The sequence below is a fragment of the Nelumbo lutea genome, chromosome 3 (genome assembly GCF_056320005.1).
Source record: "Nelumbo lutea isolate HS-2025 chromosome 3, American lotus-T2T, whole genome shotgun sequence".
NCBI classification, from domain to species: domain Eukaryota; kingdom Viridiplantae; phylum Streptophyta; class Magnoliopsida; order Proteales; family Nelumbonaceae; genus Nelumbo; species Nelumbo lutea.
In genome coordinates, this window is record NC_142686.1 from 32,940,177 (window position 1) to 32,957,621 (window position 17,445).

Sequence of the window (17,445 nt, forward strand, 5' to 3'; positions counted from 1 at the left end):
CCACTTGACCAATTGGTTTTGATTCATGGATTTTATGAACCTATTAATTGACCGTGAGAACTCGGAAAAAATAAGTAGTCATTGCTTTGGGTCCAGATCTAACCCATTTATCCAATCACCCACATTTGCTACGACCAAGGTTCAAAGTATTGGAAACGCCAAGTGTATCAGAAAGACAATTTTAAGAGACATATTGGGATATGCCTTGGATATACATGCGTATTAGAGAAAAAACTAAGATATGCATAGATACACTTGGAAACATTATAAATATTTCAATAAATCATAAAAATACATCAATAACACTAAATATAAGACCTTAATGATGTTTATATACATTAAATTAATATATTTTAATGGTTTTATAAAAAATTATATTGTAGTTAATTATAATTTCATTAGAAATCCTATCCTCAACTATAATTTATAAATTATAATTCTTAAGTTTTAATGTTTTATGGGATGGGAAAAACCCAACTCTCCTATCCAACCATAAAACATGCATTGGCACAACTTCTTAGTAAAAATATAATCAATAATTATTTATTATTTATTTCCAAAAATTATAAAAAATTAAATATTGTATAATATATTCAAAAAATAGTTATTAAAAAAGACATTTCAATTGCTTTGTAGATATGATAGATCATACATAGAATTATAATATATTCAATCATTATGATCAAATGATAAAAATATAATTAATTAATTAATTATTTTTTAATTCTAAAAATATAAAAAATAGTTATTAAATAAGAAATTTCAATTGATCTTTGGATATAATAGATCATCCATAGAATGATAGAATTATAATATATTCAATTATTGTGATCAAATGATAAAATATAATTAACTATTATTTATTTTTTAATTCTAAAAATATAAAAAAAATATTAAAGAAAATATTTCAATTGCTCTATGGATATGATAGATAAAGCCATATATCTATAACATCTTTAGTCTTTATAGTCTGAGAAAAATTACATTTACAAAATTTTTATTAATTTATATTTCCCCAAATAGCTTCATGAAATTTCCATAAATTTATTAATAATACAAAAAAGAAATTATGATTTTGAATGTAAGAAATGTAGATCAACATAAATTTAAACATTCAAGAAAAAAATAAATCACAAGATATTATAAAAAATTGAAAACATTTGCCTATTTTCCATTTTTTTTCAAATTTTGAAAAATTTAAAAAAAAAATTAACGATTCACACTTATTTCTTGCAAATTTTTGCAAATCTAGCACTCTAGGAATGATGTTTGGAGTTTTAGAGTCATTTGGGGTGAAAGAAGGCTTATTTCATGGAAAAGAAGCTTGTTTTTCCCCTTTATTTTTTTCCAGTTATTGATCGTATCTTTTTCATTGATACGCTATTGATACACCCCGATACGCCCCAATATAGGTCCGATACACATGAAAAAAAGATAAAACTTCCGATTTCCAAGCACATCCCATATCTATTTTTCAAAGATACGATACAATCTGCCTCGTATCGAGTGTATCGTGTCAAAATTTTAAACCTTAACTATGACTCTACGCTCAAACAACTGTTTAGAATCGTGAGTATTTTTTCAATAAATGCTGCTACATAGGTGCCACTTCAACATTATGTCCATCATACTAATCCCTAAGCATAGAGACTTACAAAAACAGGCATTGATTTATGCACACACATACCATTCATAAAAACTTTATTTTAGCACTTCTTCGTATTAAAAAACATTTATTCATTCTTTTACTGACGTGGTGTAATTGTAAATAAACGATTTCATTATTGAGGGCAACCATACCTAACACATTCTATATCCTTTGATCTATTGCCATGGTGCCACCTTCAATTAGATGAAATGAATTTTTGGTGGGACCACTGCAATAACGCGAATAAGCACTGTCTCATAATTAGCCCTACCAGTATACCACGGTCCACGGTAACGATCAACGAATTAACGATCTCTCTTCAAGAAGGCAACGCTTACTGTTGTTTGCTGAACGCCTGAACCGAATCATGGGTGAAGACTTGGGATCGAGTGCTACCGCCATCGACTCTTCGAACATAGGGTTTCAGGTATGCTTCCTCATTGTCCAGGACTTTTGCGCTCTCTCTCCTCGGCAATTTTATTCATTTTTGGGGGCTTTGCAGCTCTTGAAGAAGTGTGGTTGGAAAGAAGGAACCGGTCTTGGTGTTTCCGAGCAGGTTCGTTTGGTCTATTCTTTCTTCCATTTCTTTTGTTTTGTCATTTACTCGATTTCTATATTGCTTACCTCTGGAAATTATTTGCTTCTCGTAACCCTAACCTTTGGAAATCACATGGTTCCCGTGCTCTATTTACGTTGCTGATTTGAATTGAAGTTGTAAGGTTAATAAGACTCAAACCAACAATTTCTTCTTAATTTGAATGGTTTGTTTGAGTTTCTGCTATTTCAGGGTCTTGTAAAGTGGAAACATTCTTTTTTCAATTGAATTTCTTGGTTAAGCTCTCATGGATTTAGAATCTCTCATTCTTCTAATGGTTAAGGTTTTAGGTTGCTTGGTTTATACCATTAATTGCCTCAAAGTATGTTATTTATGTAAAATTGTTTACTCCATTAGATGGAACCATAACCACACCCAGTGAATCCAGAACAAGGGAGTTAGGGAGGGAAGAAGACAAAAGTTGCAGGGTTTAAAGATTCTGTTGTATGTTTATTTGAGGGTAAACTCCCCCCCTAGTTTGGGCGGCCTATTACTTAACTCCCTAAATTATTTTTTTTGTTAGATTCTCCCCCAAACTTTCACTCATTTATCACATAAACTGCTCTGTTAGCATTCCATCAAAGAAATGGAACATGCCCATAGACCTTGTCAGATATTTTAAAAACCCTAAAATGCCCTTTTCTTCATTTCTAGGATGAATTTACCTTTTCCCATTAGTATTATTAAAAAAATATTTTCAATCATGATCTTTTAAGAAAAGATCTAAACCATTAGAATGAAGCCTTAAAACCAGTCAATTGATCTTGAAAATCCAAGTGATGTGCAAAAGTATCAACTAATCCAAGCCATGGAAATGGAATGTAGATGAAATATTGGTCACTTACACATATAGACAATAATGGGCAATTTCGTAATTGCCCACTCATTGTTAAACCACCAGGGTGTGCAAAGTTTGGGGATAAGATAAAAAATAGTTAGGGATGAGACACTGAAGAGGGATGCAAATTGGCAAAAATGAGAGAAAGAAAAGGTAGAGATTTAAATCATGTTAAATACATCAAAGAGTCTTGATAAAATATCAGGAAAGTTATTATTATTATTTGTTTTGAGAAAAGGCAAAGTAATTTTATTAAATACAACATATTCCCCAAGGGAAGCACCTTGGATAGGGATCAGCCAACCCTAAACAACTTTACAACTGCCAGAAATTCCTAGACCTCAACCGAGCCCCTAGTTCTGAAGCCTGGATCCCCTTTGCAGCCAAAGCCCGTGAGACCAACTTTCCAAATGAAAAGAAATAAGCTCCTCCAATCTTTGGTAGCATTTTCAAATAACCTTTTGTTCCTTTCTGCCCAAATGGTGCTGATCACAGCAGTCGGTATAGACATCCACACACTACTGGCAAGCTTAGAGAGACCATGCAGTTCCCAGCTCCACACTCCATCATTGTTCTAGGCATAGCCCAAACAAGCCTCAGAGCTGATAAATAATGACCCCAAATAACTGAGGAGACGGAGCAATATAGGAAATGGTGATTATTGTCTTCCAAAGCTTGACCATACATCACACACCCCTAATCCTGGATCTCCATCCCTCTCTTAGAGATTGACTTTGGTTAAACACCTATACAGAGCTGCTGCCCAAAGAAGAGCATTGATTTTTGAGGGGGAGATTGGATTCCAGATTCTGGTTGCAGGCACATCTACTAGGTTCCTGTCTGAAAGTTTAAAGGCAAAGGTTTTGACTAAAAACTGTCCATCTGCACTCCAAATCCTGCTCCAACTGTCTTCTTTGTTCAGGTCCAGAGACTGAAGATAGATCAGCTCAAGCAACTCTGTAAATTCGACAAATTCTCAGTCCTGAAAATTTCTTCGAAAAGGACACCAAACAACAGAGCTACCAATTAACTCAAAGCAGTCTGCCGCAACTGCATCCTGGTTCTCAACTAGCTGAAACAACTGTGGGAATAGGTGAGAGAGGGATGCTTCCACACCAAGGGTCTTTCCAAAAAGCTAGCCTGCCACCATTTCCCAATTTAGGACTTAAACCTCTGCTGAACCTTGGGAAAATATCCATAATTTTCCTCAATAGGGAGCAGCCTAATGAGGTCAGAGATGACGTGGTTATCCAGTGTCCTCTATCAGTATTATATTTGGATGCAATTAAATCTCTCCACCATCTACCACTTTCCACTCCAAATCTCCAGATCTACTTCCCTAGAAGAGCATTATTGAAGTTCTTCACACATCCGATTCCTAGATCTCCTTTATCCTTCGAAGCACACACTTGGTCCCAATTCACCAAATGAATCTTCTTCTTATCCTCCTCCCACTCCTTCCACAGAAAATTTGCAACTTTTCTGTTCTTTGGGCCACATTCATCGGAATTGAAAAGAGAGAAAGATAGAATGAAGTCCAGTTGGACAAGGAGCTTTTTAAGAGGATGATTCTAATCGTTTCAAACTGGTTCCCAGATCAGAGCTGAGGTGCATTTAGCCCCCAAAGGAAGACCCAGGTATTTTGTTGGCAGAAAACCCACTTGACAGGACAGCACCTCAGCCAAAGCTTCTATATTTTCCACATTTCCCACTGGAAGCTACTCTTACTCCAATTGACTTTCAAACCCACCACCACTTCAAACCAACTCAGGACCCCCAACATTACTTCTAATTGATCTTCCTTAGCATCCACAAAGCACAGGGTATCATCGGAAAATTGCAATAGTTGTACTCTTTCTCCTCCTGGAGCCACTTCAAATCTTTCCCACAACCTCTCCTCCCCTACATGAAGGATAAAATTAGTAAGGATTTTCATCACATAGATAAACAAAAGAGGAGAGAGGGGGTCCCCTTGTCTTAGCCCCTTGGAACTTGTAAAGAACCCCACAGATTTCCCATTTAGCAGGACTGAGAGTTTAGGGGAAGTTATGCAAACTTAGATCCAATTTCTCCATTTCTGCCTAAAATTCGTTCTGTCTAAAAGAAAGTCCAAACATCTCCAATTAACATGATCATAAGCCTTCTCCAAGTCCAGTTTACAAATCAGCCCTGGTGTGCCCTCCCTTTTCCTTGAGCCAATCAATTCATTTGCGAGCAAGACACTGTCCAACATTTGACTACCCGGCACAAATGCAAACTGATTTTGTGCAATCACACTATTCAGGACCTTCATGAACTTCTCAGCCAAGACCTTAGCCAAAATTTTGTAGAAGCTATTCAATAGACTGATCAGCCTGAAATCATTAAATGGAAAACATGTAGAGGATGCTAGTGGAGGAGGGATTAGTAACTCTAGTAGTGCTAAAAAAATAAAGTAACATATATTTTCATAAAATTAGAGTTATTGAAGTGAAGGAGGCTCTAAACAAGATGAAGGGAAAGGTGCTAGGACTTGATGGTATCACAATAGAAAAGTGGAAAAGTATGTGAGAGATGGCTTGTTATGGAAGTAGTAAGAAATCATTTAAGTGCCCATCATTTAACAGCTGATATTCATAAAAAAAATTTAACGAAAGATATGGCACTGAATAAAAAGGAATGGTAAAACGGGATTCGTGCATCCAACTCCATATAGTGGGGACAAAGGCTTAGATAATGATAATGGTGATGATTTGCTTCTCTTTCTCACCATACTATAGCGAACAATTTCATTAGCAATTGTTGGATTTAGTTTGTCTTTACCATCATATTGCTCTGGATCACATAAAACCGTGACAATGACCAGCAGCACCACTACAATCATCGCACACACACATGGATGTTGGTTTCTATTGATGTTTCTGTGCTATAGTTAACATTTGGATAACTGGATTATGTAACAGAGGAAACACACTTTTCTCAGCATAATGATGATTTTATTATTCCTTTGTCTCAATTGATAACAAAAGAATAAATCTACTATCTACCATTGTTTATCACTTGTTCATTCAGCTGAGATTTCTATACTTTCATATGTTATTGTTTGTGACTTGAAATGAGAATGAATTAGAAGAGACAGTTAAACAACAAATGTAATAAAAAAGAAACATTTAAATGGGAAGGGTATGGATCTTTCCCTCTCTGTGGCACTGTAATATTTGGTGGTCATAATGTCATCATGTTTCATGAAGGTTAAGACTCATTCTGTTTATTTACTGTTTTTAATGTATCTTATGAACTAAGCAATCATTGTATGGTGGAAACAGGGTAGATTAGAGCCACTACAAACACATGTAAAGAATAATAAGCGTGGTCTGGGTGCAGAGAAAAAGAAGAAGGTCTTACATATCTCTGATGATACTACCACTGCAAGGAAAAATGACAATGTGAGTTTCATTGGTCCCATAAGCAATAGTCTTTTTAGTTCTCAACTTATAATGATGAAAAATTATCAAAGAAATCTAATAGTTGATTCTTAAATTCTCTTACCTATGCATTATCATTACCATAATTGTCAGGCACTGATGTCTATAATTACTCAAGTCCGATTTTGAGATCTACTCTTAATTTTGAAGTTGATTTAATTTCATTTGTTTTCTTATTTTATTTTGTTTATGTGGTCAACCAGGGGTATTTCTTTCAATTTCATGTAATAGGACATAATATACAAATATAATAATGGGCGCATGCTCCAAAACTTTTTCTACCACCCTGATGAATTCCATTTTTTTTCACAGTTCTTTTGGATGCAAACTTGCAGATATTTTTGTTCATGATTCTGTCTACTGTTCTAATACTCATTCTTCATTACTTCAATATAACCATCTACCAAGTACCATCCTGACAAATTACAAATTTTCTTTACAATTCTTTTGGATGCAAACTTGTGGATTTATTTGGGCTACTTTCTAGTGCATTGTTGTAATTCTTTTTCATCTTTCAGTAATGTCACCAAATGTTCATCAATGAAACCTGTGATACTTGTACTTACCGTGCAATACTGGTTGATGCATTGCATGTAGTGATTGGCCTAACCAATGATTTTTACATTGGATGTATCTACGTCAGAGATTGGTTTGATAAGCAGATTCTTGCTATCAATTGGCGATCCTTTTTTGCGGTAAAAGTGGAGCTAATATTTTCAGACATATCTAGAATGCGAGGGTATGACAAATTGACCGAACCGGACAATTTTACAAGGTTTTTAAAACCGAACCGGACAACGAACCGGTCAGGGGTCTGATTCCCGGGTTGAATGGTCTGACCATTCGAACCGAATGGATGGTCCATTCTGACAAAAAATTTAAAAATTAAAAAAATAAAAAACGACCAAAACCATTGGATGGTTCAAACGCCCGGGTCAGTGGTTTTCTGACCAAATCAATGGTTTTGGCAAAATAACAGTTCTGGGATAAAATGGAACCGGCCACCTGACCGGTTCCCGGTTTTTCCGGTCCGACCATTCGGTCTGGTTCAGTTTTGAAAACCATGGTATTTTATAGGGGCCATTACTGTGTAATGGTGAAATCTTGGTCTGTCAAGTGTGAGAACATAGGTTCAGGTCTGAGAATGGCCACTTTGTGCGTAAAAAAAATGCCAAAGGTTAGGACTTTATCCAGTCCACCCTCCCAAGACCCCAGATAGCTGGAACCAACATTGGGTCATGGCCTTTATCAAGAATTTTTATATTTTATCTTTTTTTGTGCTATTTTTCTATTAATATTTTTATCTTTCATCTTGCCCCACCTTTCTTTGCTTTGTTTCCTGGCATTGGCCCAACCTATTCACAGACTGGGGTAAGGTCAAGTTTGGTTGTGTTTGGATTAGGTCCAAATCTGTACCAAACCCTATCCATTTGGGTATGACCCTATATTAGGTTTTCTTATATAAGTCCATTTTCCAATTTCTCATATCATATGATTTCTTGGAAATCAGGCTCTGCTCAAACCGAGTCTATACCATGAAAGGCATTTTTTTCTTCTCCACAACAATTAAAATGTGCCAATTGTTGATCTAGAACTCCTTTGTTTTTCTGGGGAGACTTTTCTCTATGGTGATGGAAAATGGAAATCATCCTTTCATCATTGTGTCAGCAAGACACTGATTGTAGTTGGTAGAGGTACATCATACATGACTCTTTAAAAAGCCAACGATGATGTCATTCACCTCCTTCTCACGCTCCACCCTTCCCCCTTCAGTCTCAAGGCTGGACATAAAGTTCTCTCTAACTCTGGTTTTGGCAATGTTTTCAAAAAAACATGTGTTCCTGTCAACCTACCTTACCTGGACACATTAGCACACTATCGCCACTTGATTTCCTCCTTATGGGCTTCCTTGTCAAAGAGGGCCTTTGCATGCACTCTGTTTCTAATATTCTTTTGAAAGGTTACCCTTTTCTTCTTTGCTGTCCACCTCTGAGTTGCATTTTCTATGCTTCTGCAATTCAAATTCCAATACAGCTTGATCCTAGCCTTTACTTCTTGAAGCTTTTTTTTTTCCCCATAATATGGGACCTTGTCTCTTCTGTCTCACAAGACCACCAATTCTAGACCAACTCCTTAAAACCTTCTTCCTCCCATCAATAATCTTCAAAATGAAACAAACCAGGTCTGAAATTCATGCTGCTCTCTAGCTGAGAGGATGATCAACATGTGATCCAACAGAGGTTGTGGCAAAGTTTTTAGACGAGTATCTAAATAGTATTGCTCCTAGCTAGTAGATATGAGAAAATAGTCCAGCCTCACTAGTGTTGAGGAGTCCTAATTATTAGTTCATGTAAAATCAGCTCTTGACATTGGGAGATCTATCAAAGAATTATAGTCCACCCAATCTGCAAACTCCCTCATGGCTTTAGTGATTTGGTATCCCCTTCTCATAAGAGAACTTGATGGTATTAAAGTCACCCCCAACACACAATGGGAGAGGCCACTTCGAATTAGCTGTGTTTTAATTCCTCCTGAAAACTACATTTGCTAGTTATCATGTGACTCATACATCATCATTAGAGTAAATTTAAAGCCTTCTGTCATTTCAAGGATAACTGAGATTTACTTTCCAACTATAGAGTCCACTACCTTCATCTTCAGGCTATTTCAAATTAGGGCAATACTGCCTGCTGACCCATGGGCCTCCTTATACCTCCATTAAGCTGCTTCTCGCCCCAAACACTCCTAACCATGGTAAAGTCCTTTTTTGCAGTTTCATCTCTTGAAGCATCACCGCATCAAGATGATACCTTCTAAAAACCAATCGGATCAAAGTCTTCTACTTCTCGTTTCCAAATCCTCTGACTTTCCAAGAGCAAATTTTCAACTCCATCTAAGATAAAGCTCCACCTGAAACACTCCATCTCCTTAAGTCCTTTGCCTACTTCTCCCCACGTATTTCTCCCCCACACTAGCTCTGCCATTTAGGTCCTAGGTGAGGTGTAGTACTTCCCTATTTTTCTTTCATTTGTTTTTCACTTCCTTGGCTACTACTCTACCTGTTATCCTCCTAGGTTTGTTCAACAACCATTATCAGTCATCTGATTTGGTCCTCCATACTCTATGCTAAAACACCAAGAACTCCCCAAAGGAGAGAAATTTGGATGACACCTAGTTCAAGACCACCAACTCGCTTCCACAAACAACTGAAGAGCTTTAATTTGGTGCCAATTCAAGCAAACACAGTGACTAGCACTTCCCACTTACCTTTGTCTACCTACAGTCACCTTGCCAAGTGGATCATGTACTACTACCCACTTAACAGATAGTATTTGGCGGTCCAGGGGTTCCTCTTCTATCACTGCTAAATGTAGGTTGTTGTTTTTAATGATCATCCCAATATCTGTTGCCTTGCAATCATGCCAGTTGTTGAAGGAAATGATTAATCTTTCATAGAACTTCTTGGGAAGAGTGCCACTCTAAATATGCCCCTTTGGGTGCTTCTTCTAATGAAATCTCCTCCTCATTGGTTTGGGCATTTTCTTTAGCCTTTGCTTCCACCTTGTAGTGCTTTGGACTTCAAGAAAGCTCCCTTTTTGAGTTTTCCCTAAGATTTATACTGGATTGCCAACCTGAAGGGGATTTCTCTGGTCTGGCCATGTATCAGGTGAAACACCTCTCTGGTTTGCCTTAGTTTGTCGACTCAGGATACAATTTTGGCTTACTCCCATAGATAGTTGAGTCTACTTTCGTTTCTAGCATATGCTTGTAGGACATGAGGCTTGGGTTGAGCTATCCTCTCCTAACATTCATCTCCCACCTCAATCCTCCTTAGATCAAGGAGGGACTATTCCTTTTCGTTTAATGTGATCTCCCTAATTCAATCCTTGATTAAGAGTTAGATTATCTTGGTCTTATGCATTGCAGGTGTTCCTTTCAAGATTTAAAATTTAAAATTTAAATCATTACACCTCTGATCAATTGTCGAAGGCGGATTTTTTGAGGTGGACAATCAGGATTTTGCAATGTCTGACCCCATGTTTCTTTCCTTCCTAATTGTCACATTTTGCTCTAGCTCCCACTCCAATCCAGCAAACTTGATCAAAGCCATGTCATCCTTCTCTGGCAACAATTGGATTTTCCTCTTTTCTTCACAAAGAGCCTTAAAGAGGGTTCCTGAGTTTACCACATTCACGATACCAACTGCCCCAAAACCAAACTTCACCCATCCAACAGATAAAATCTCCACTTTTTCCCTTGACTCCAGGTTGGTGTATATCGAGGGACCAATTTCTGGCCGGTAACAATGTAAACAACTTCCCCAACAGCTACCGCTACCTCCCCTGGGATGTCTCCCCTTTCTTTAGCTCTCATGCAAACCACTCACATGTAGTGGTTAGGCAGCGAGTCATGAGTTTCAATAAAACCTGCACAGAGGCTCCCAACACACCTAATGTCATCAAGACACTTGAGAGAAACTTTATAGTTGGCTGGGAATAAAAGGCAATGCTCATGTGGTTAAAAGGTCAACCAATAGCTTAGCTATGCATTAGCTAGGCAAGGGATCAAAAGAAGGGTTCTGTATTTGAGTTTTGTCCTCCACGAAGATTGTATGTAATGCAATGTTTTAAAACCTGGTTTGGAGGCTGAAATTTTTTTCTTTCTGGGTGGATAAGCCATCGGATCAACCATCTGGTCAATGGGTTAACCCGTGGCATCATAACAATTCAAAAACTAAAAATTAATACAAGGCAACTTGTTAAAGGGTCAATAGTCAAATGATCCAGGTTGGTGGGTCATTGACCAAGTTAACTTTTTTTCTGATTTGACTGGTTAGAGATTGACACAAACTGGAATTGTTACTGGATCACCAGGTAACCAGTCCAACTTGCTGGGTCAACACGGGTTGAAAATACTAATGTAATTGGAGCATCTGAAGTTGGGAGTAGGTAGCTAGAGCTAGCCTAACTTTCTTAAAAGGAGTGTTTAGCAAAGTACATGTAATCCATACTTTAACATATTAATATAATTTTTGGTTACCGATATAAAAAGGATGGTAGCTCCTCCACTTGGTTCTTGAGTTGCCATCTCTTCAAGTATGAAACACATGCATATTTGTATTGTTGGCTCAATACTTCAATTGACCTTAAAGGCTGTATGGTGAGTATATTTACTTCTCTTTGTAGAATTGCATCATTAACATTTATTGTGTATTAATTCTGTTGCTGTGTGTACCAGGAACAATTGCAACCTAGAAAGAAAACAAAGTCGGTCTCTAAAAGGGTGAGGAAGATGCAGGAGGAAAAGAAATGTTGGCAAGAGAAGGAATTCGAGCGAGCCTTCTTCAGGGAATTCTGGCCAGATAATGTTTAAAGACAAAATCTGTCATCTCTATGCAGTCACCTCTTAGTATCTTACAAGACATAGGAATTTTGTACAGGTAGCTTTTCCTTCCCAACCTTGATTCTTATTTGATGTAACCTATTTAGCATCAACTTCTGGATATTGTAGGTGCACAGATGTGTGTATATTTATGTTTAGGGGGAGGAGGTTTCAATGTAGCATGTATTGGCATGGTCTTTTTCTTTTCTCCTCTTTCTGCTTGGAGATAATTTGGCTACTCATGGATGTCACATGAACCCACTTGGCTATTTTGTTCTTGCTAGACAACAATTTTGATGCTTTTGTTGCCTATTTTTGGTGATGTGAGTCCCAATATTCTACAAGGCTTTCTATACTATCTATCTATATATATTTTTTTATATATTCATACTAGAAGAGACCTGTGCGGTGCATGGGCTAGTGTTGAAAGATGCCCACATTCTATAAGGGAGTGGTAAGACTCGGTTTCCTAATGAAAAAAGGAAACTGAATTGGTTGAATGTGAGCTTAAATAACCCATATTTGATATATATATATTTTTTGTAATGGATGCCACTGTGCGTCTGTGCCTCTTTGTTTTAAGTTTTGTGAGACTGATTTCGTTATTTATATTATGGTTGTTTTCATTAATCTGTAATTGCAGTAACCAGTAAAATGGAAGAAATACCAAATTTGCAGTTACCAAGGGTATGCCATATTTATGGCTGCAAACAGATCTAATCAAATTCGGATAGTGGTATATTCAAATTTGATTCAATAATGTATACCCTATATCTGACTTGATTCAATTATCCTATAGATATATAAAAAAAGTCAATTTGGATTCAAGTTCAACAAAAGAATGGGATATCCGATTCAATCCGATCAGCCAAAAACCTCTAGGCTCTAACTACCTCTCTCCTTAAAGTCACTTGTAACAGAGATCCGGAATTTTTTTTTTTGACTTTTCGTCATTAACATCCCTCACTCAAACTCTGTTTTCAGATTATCAAAGTTTCCAGAAAAAAAGCACTCAAACTCAATGTTGTAAAATGCGGAGGCATGATGTGAGGCATTCCACTACCTAGATGCATGAGGAATAGTTACGTATGAGGCGTAAGCCTCCTTAAGAGGAGGGGGGATGAGGAGGAAGAAGATGGAGGATCTCATTTTCCTTTATTTTTGATAAAAATATTTTATATTAAGAAGAATGAAGATGAATAGCACTAGTTGAAAGGGAGAGGGGGGGGGGGGGTCTTGTTGAAGCCCCCCAATCAAATTGAGCTGCATTGAAAGGGGATGGGCCCCCCAGCCAAGGGGGTCCAAGGGCTTAGCCCCCTGCCCACTTTCTTTCCCCTTATCTTTTCTTCCCTTCCATTTCCTTTCTTTTTCTCTTTTTTTTTCTTCTCTTTCTTTCTTTTCTTTTTCCTTTCCTTTTTTTCTTTTTTCTTTTTTGTCTTTTCACATGAGCTGTGCATGAGGCACATGAGCCGTACACCTCAGCACACCTCATGAAAAAGCGTATGAGGCGTACGCCTCAGAGGTGTCAGCACCTCCGGCATACGCCTCAGGGCGTTTTGGGGGTGCCTCGCCTAGAGGCACGCCTCCAGGCGTACACCTCCCACACCTTTTAAAACATTGATATTTAGCTTTCCTGAATCCTGAACTCCACAAACTCTTAAGAACACAAAGACCCTAAGCATACCATTTAAATTTTTGTTGATTCTCTTTGCTACTCCATCAAAAACCTCTCTGAGTTGTATTGATTTTAGTAAGGATTGTTTTTGGGAGTTGAATGGCTTGCATGCAATGGTTAGGTATAGATTGCAAAATAGATTTAATAATGACGCCCCTACCTGCTTTGGGGTAGAGAGTTTCACTAATTCTGGTGTCGGTTATCAGTCACATTTACACGTATCCTCTTGTATCTAATCTGCTGTGAGGTGACCCTGTGATTCCTCTTTTTTTTCCTGCAGGAAATGATCGACTGTGGAGAGGCAAATGCTGTTACTACAGGAAAAAACCATTGGATATTAATCAAAATATATATCTATTAAAATACGTAGAATCAAAGGAGAGAGTCTCTGAGCTGTTGGCTTATTGAGAGATTCACTAGAGCCACTGTTAGAAACCAAGGATCTGAATTGTTTCCGGAAGAATGGAGCAATTCTTATCATGTTCCTACTAAGATGTTAGGGAGTACTTCTACTGCTTCCAGTGTTTAAAATGTTGGTATCAATGAAAATGCCAGTCACTAACAAAAGGAAACATGTTGGAAATGTCATATTGGAAACTTTGTAACTTGTAAAGATAATGGAAATGTTGGAAACATTATCTTTGAAATATTCAATGATATTCTAAGAGGTGTTAAAAGAAGTGTATAGGCACATTTGCCTATAAAAGTATCATGGGAAAATCTATGACGGAAAGACATGATACCAGAAGAGTTTTGACCTACCCGTGAATTTTGATCAATTCCACCTGATTGGTTAACATGTTTATGATACCAGTTGATTGGTCATAAAATTTTCTGATATCTTGTCTTTCCAGTATCATAGTTGAACCCAAGTATCATATAAAAACTGGGGACATACTAAAAGGGGTAAAATTATGTAGCTATGTAGAGCCACAGTTTTATTGAAAATATTTGGAATGTGCAACTTTGGTAGATATTGTTAGCCAAAAAAGGAAAAAAAATAAAACTCTTGATAGATATTATTATGACAGAGCTGCACAGGGGGGACAGACAAAGATTTCAAGAGTGTGATGGTGGATTAAATATTAAAGGGGTTGAAGCATGTGGTAAATCATTCTAATGTTAGGCAGCATAGGATTTCTGTTTGGAAAGCACCTAGATCAGGAGAAAATTAAATTTTATTGACTTCTGTATCAACCTCTAGGAGTTTCTGGAATTGGGGGACTGGTTAGAGATCATAAAGGAAATTTGTTGCTTAACTTTAGGACCAAAACTGGAGGGATTTTTACTATAATCGTTGTTGCTGGCCTTACTGCAAGGTCAAAGGTGACTTATATCTCTAAATGCAGTAATGTAATAGAGGAGAGTGACTGGCATTTGGTTACCTACTGGATGTTGCTGAGGGAGGAGGTGCCTTGGGCCTTTTAGGTTTCTGGTTGGAGAAATAAAATATTTGTCAACTAACTTGAACTTCTTGTTCGGGTGGATCCCAAGAGTTGCAAATAGTATGGCTGATACTTTTATTAGAGAAGGGATCACTATAGGGCATCTTAGTGTGGGGTGTTTCCAAGCCCAGGGGAAATATTGTCGGTGTTCTTGGTTTGCTTTGCAAAAGGAACGAAACCAGAATGTAAATGCCTCCTTCCATTTCCAGTGTTTTCTATCTGTATTTGGTGCTTCTATTTCTTTTAATAAAATTGTATTTTTATACTAAAATAAAAGAAAATTTATTGACCACTGAAAAAAAGTACAAAAGTTGGTAAGGTGATGAGATAGCCCCCATACCCAAAGGAAAAAAATACAACATGAGCATCACAAGTTCAGAAGAACGACCCATTATGCATTTTCTGAATACAATTCTGAAGTTACCAGAAAAGAAAACATGAAACCCTCTCTGTACATCAGAGAATTCTGAATGCACAAGAATCCAATGCAGAATCATAATTATTTTATGGTTCTTAACATTATAAATAATTCTGTTGTTTCTGTCATTCCAAATGCACATTAAGCACAAAACTACATCAAAAAGGAAACACGGCTCCTAACATTAAAAAATGAATGTAAATAGAGAAAAGTATATGCCATTATTAAAATTATAATGGCATATAAATATGCAAACCTATAATACTAAATTAACTTAATGTAAGATATGCTATATGGTCATCTTTATTAATATATTCTTTTGTGTTTTTCTTTTTAATGAAATATTGACTTTAACGTGCATAGTTCTTTATTTAATACTGCACAAATAATATATATATATTATATTTGAAAAACTTGTTTCAAGTGTATGTGATAATATATCTTGCTTATGGATGGCATTTATGTCATTTAAATCAACATTTTGATTTGACAAATTGTCCTTAAAAAAGAATAGCATAAAATAAAGGCATATGTTCCATGTCAAATAAACACCATTGATGGAGAGCAAAGGCTACTCTCAATATAATTAAGCTGATGTTCTATAAAGGGAGCCCAGTAGCACCGTAGCAGTATTTTGTTTAAAATAATAATGAACAAAAATAATTGAGTAATGGTCAATTTAATTATTTATTCATCCATTCATTGTGTTCAGGCAAATGGCAGTCTGAACCTATTTTGCCGCAGTTTGGCAGATCCGACCTAGGCAACAGAGATTGGAAATGCTTGCCATTTGGGAGTAGGTTCTCCAGAAATGCATGGAGGCCTCGGCATCTTAAAATTGGTCATAAGATTAAACTAGTACTGGATCAGAACAGGGACTTACAGTTCTGATTAAGTGGACTTTTGGGGGGTTTGGGACAAGAATGGTCTTGAGACATCTGCAGGTGATTTTGTGGTCTGCTATCAAGCCTTGTAAAAATCCTTTTTTTTTTTTTTATGGAATCAGAAATCAAGAAGAGCTATGGCAATTGATTCAACATGTGAAGAAGAGTTTTTCAGCAATATGAAAAAATGAGTTAAAATGTTCCAGCAGTATGAAAAATGGATCGGATAAAGGGCAACTTTTGCACCAGTAGCTTGAAGCGGCAGCATAGAGGATAAATTGATGATGAGATAGAAGGTCTAGAGGCATCCATGTGTTTTCTGCAGCAAGATGGCTTTGAAGACAGCTATGAAATGAGAATGAGATGGGATAAACGAGCCAGGTCTTGGAAGCACTAACCAGGCTGACCGCTGACCAGGTTGCTGTTAAGTGCAGCCTGGCCAAACACTTCCAACATGATGTATGTTGTCTCTAGCATGGTGTACTGGCTTAGACATGATATAAAGTAGATGTTATAATGCAATATGCCTACTTGGAGAGTAAGTTTTTTTCGTGGTTAGACTTGGAGAATAAAAATTAAGTATAGAATTAGAATGTCTATAAAGAGCAGGAAAGTAGCATCTTTAGGTTCTTAAGAGCTCCCAACCCTCATCGCCTCATGAGTCATGCCTCATTTTTGAGATGTATGTCTCATATGGATATGCGAGCTTTTGAGTCAAATATTTCATTGGTTGAATTCGAGTTTGAATAACTAAAATTGAGGCTAATCGAACTTGAGCCCAAGCCATTCTATTAAAATTTAATTCGATTGCACCCCTAAGCTAATCAAATAATTAGTCGAATTGAACTCAAGCTTGAACTTCAATATGGGAATATTTTAGTGGAACTGAGCCAAGAGATGAAATTGTTTTTTTCTAAACGAAATCAGCTTGTTTACTTTTCAAAACAAGATCACAAAAACACAATTCAAGAATCTTTTTTACCAAACTTGTGTAAGAGCATATACTATGCATGTGTGCAAGGAAGTATGAACCATATATGATATAGGGAATTCGGTACAAAACCCAAGGCAAGTACTCGTTTTGTATAATATAAAT

The 17,445-nt window shown here is 36.8% G+C and overlaps 1 protein-coding gene across 3 annotated transcripts; it reads left to right on the forward strand.

The window, feature by feature from the left end:
* Positions 1-1,846: 1,846 nt before the first annotated feature.
* On the forward strand, positions 1,847-16,888 carry LOC148864093 (D111/G-patch domain-containing protein). 3 transcript variants are annotated; one of them, XR_016110614.1, is made up of 5 exons: positions 1,847-2,075; positions 2,151-2,204; positions 6,387-6,506; positions 11,784-11,985; positions 13,883-14,279. XR_016110614.1 is itself a non-coding variant. In XM_088980580.1 (4 exons), exons 1-4 carry the CDS (start codon positions 2,016-2,018, stop codon positions 11,916-11,918), a joined length of 369 nt encoding a protein of 122 aa, XP_088836706.1. In that variant the 5' UTR covers positions 1,855-2,015; the 3' UTR covers positions 11,919-12,239. The 3 variants fall into 3 exon arrangements, 1 of the variants encoding a protein (XP_088836706.1); XR_016110615.1 differs by lacking the exon at positions 13,883-14,279 and adding an exon at positions 16,178-16,888 and having other exon boundaries at positions 1,895-2,075; XM_088980580.1 differs by lacking the exon at positions 13,883-14,279 and having other exon boundaries at positions 1,855-2,075; positions 11,784-12,239.
* Positions 16,889-17,445: the final 557 nt, after the last annotated feature.

Excerpts from the sequence above, each read along its gene's own strand:
- LOC148864093 (XM_088980580.1), top strand. The coding sequence starts at position 2,016 with ATGGGTGAAGACTTGGGATCGAGTGCTACCGCCATCGACTCTTCGAAC. Across the intron at positions 2,076-2,150 it reads CTTCGAACATAGGGTTTCAG|CTCTTGAAGAAGTGTGGTTG; the intron begins GTATGCTTCCTC and ends GGGGCTTTGCAG. Across the intron at positions 6,507-11,783 it reads CTGCAAGGAAAAATGACAAT|GAACAATTGCAACCTAGAAA; the intron begins GTGAGTTTCATT and ends TGTGTGTACCAG.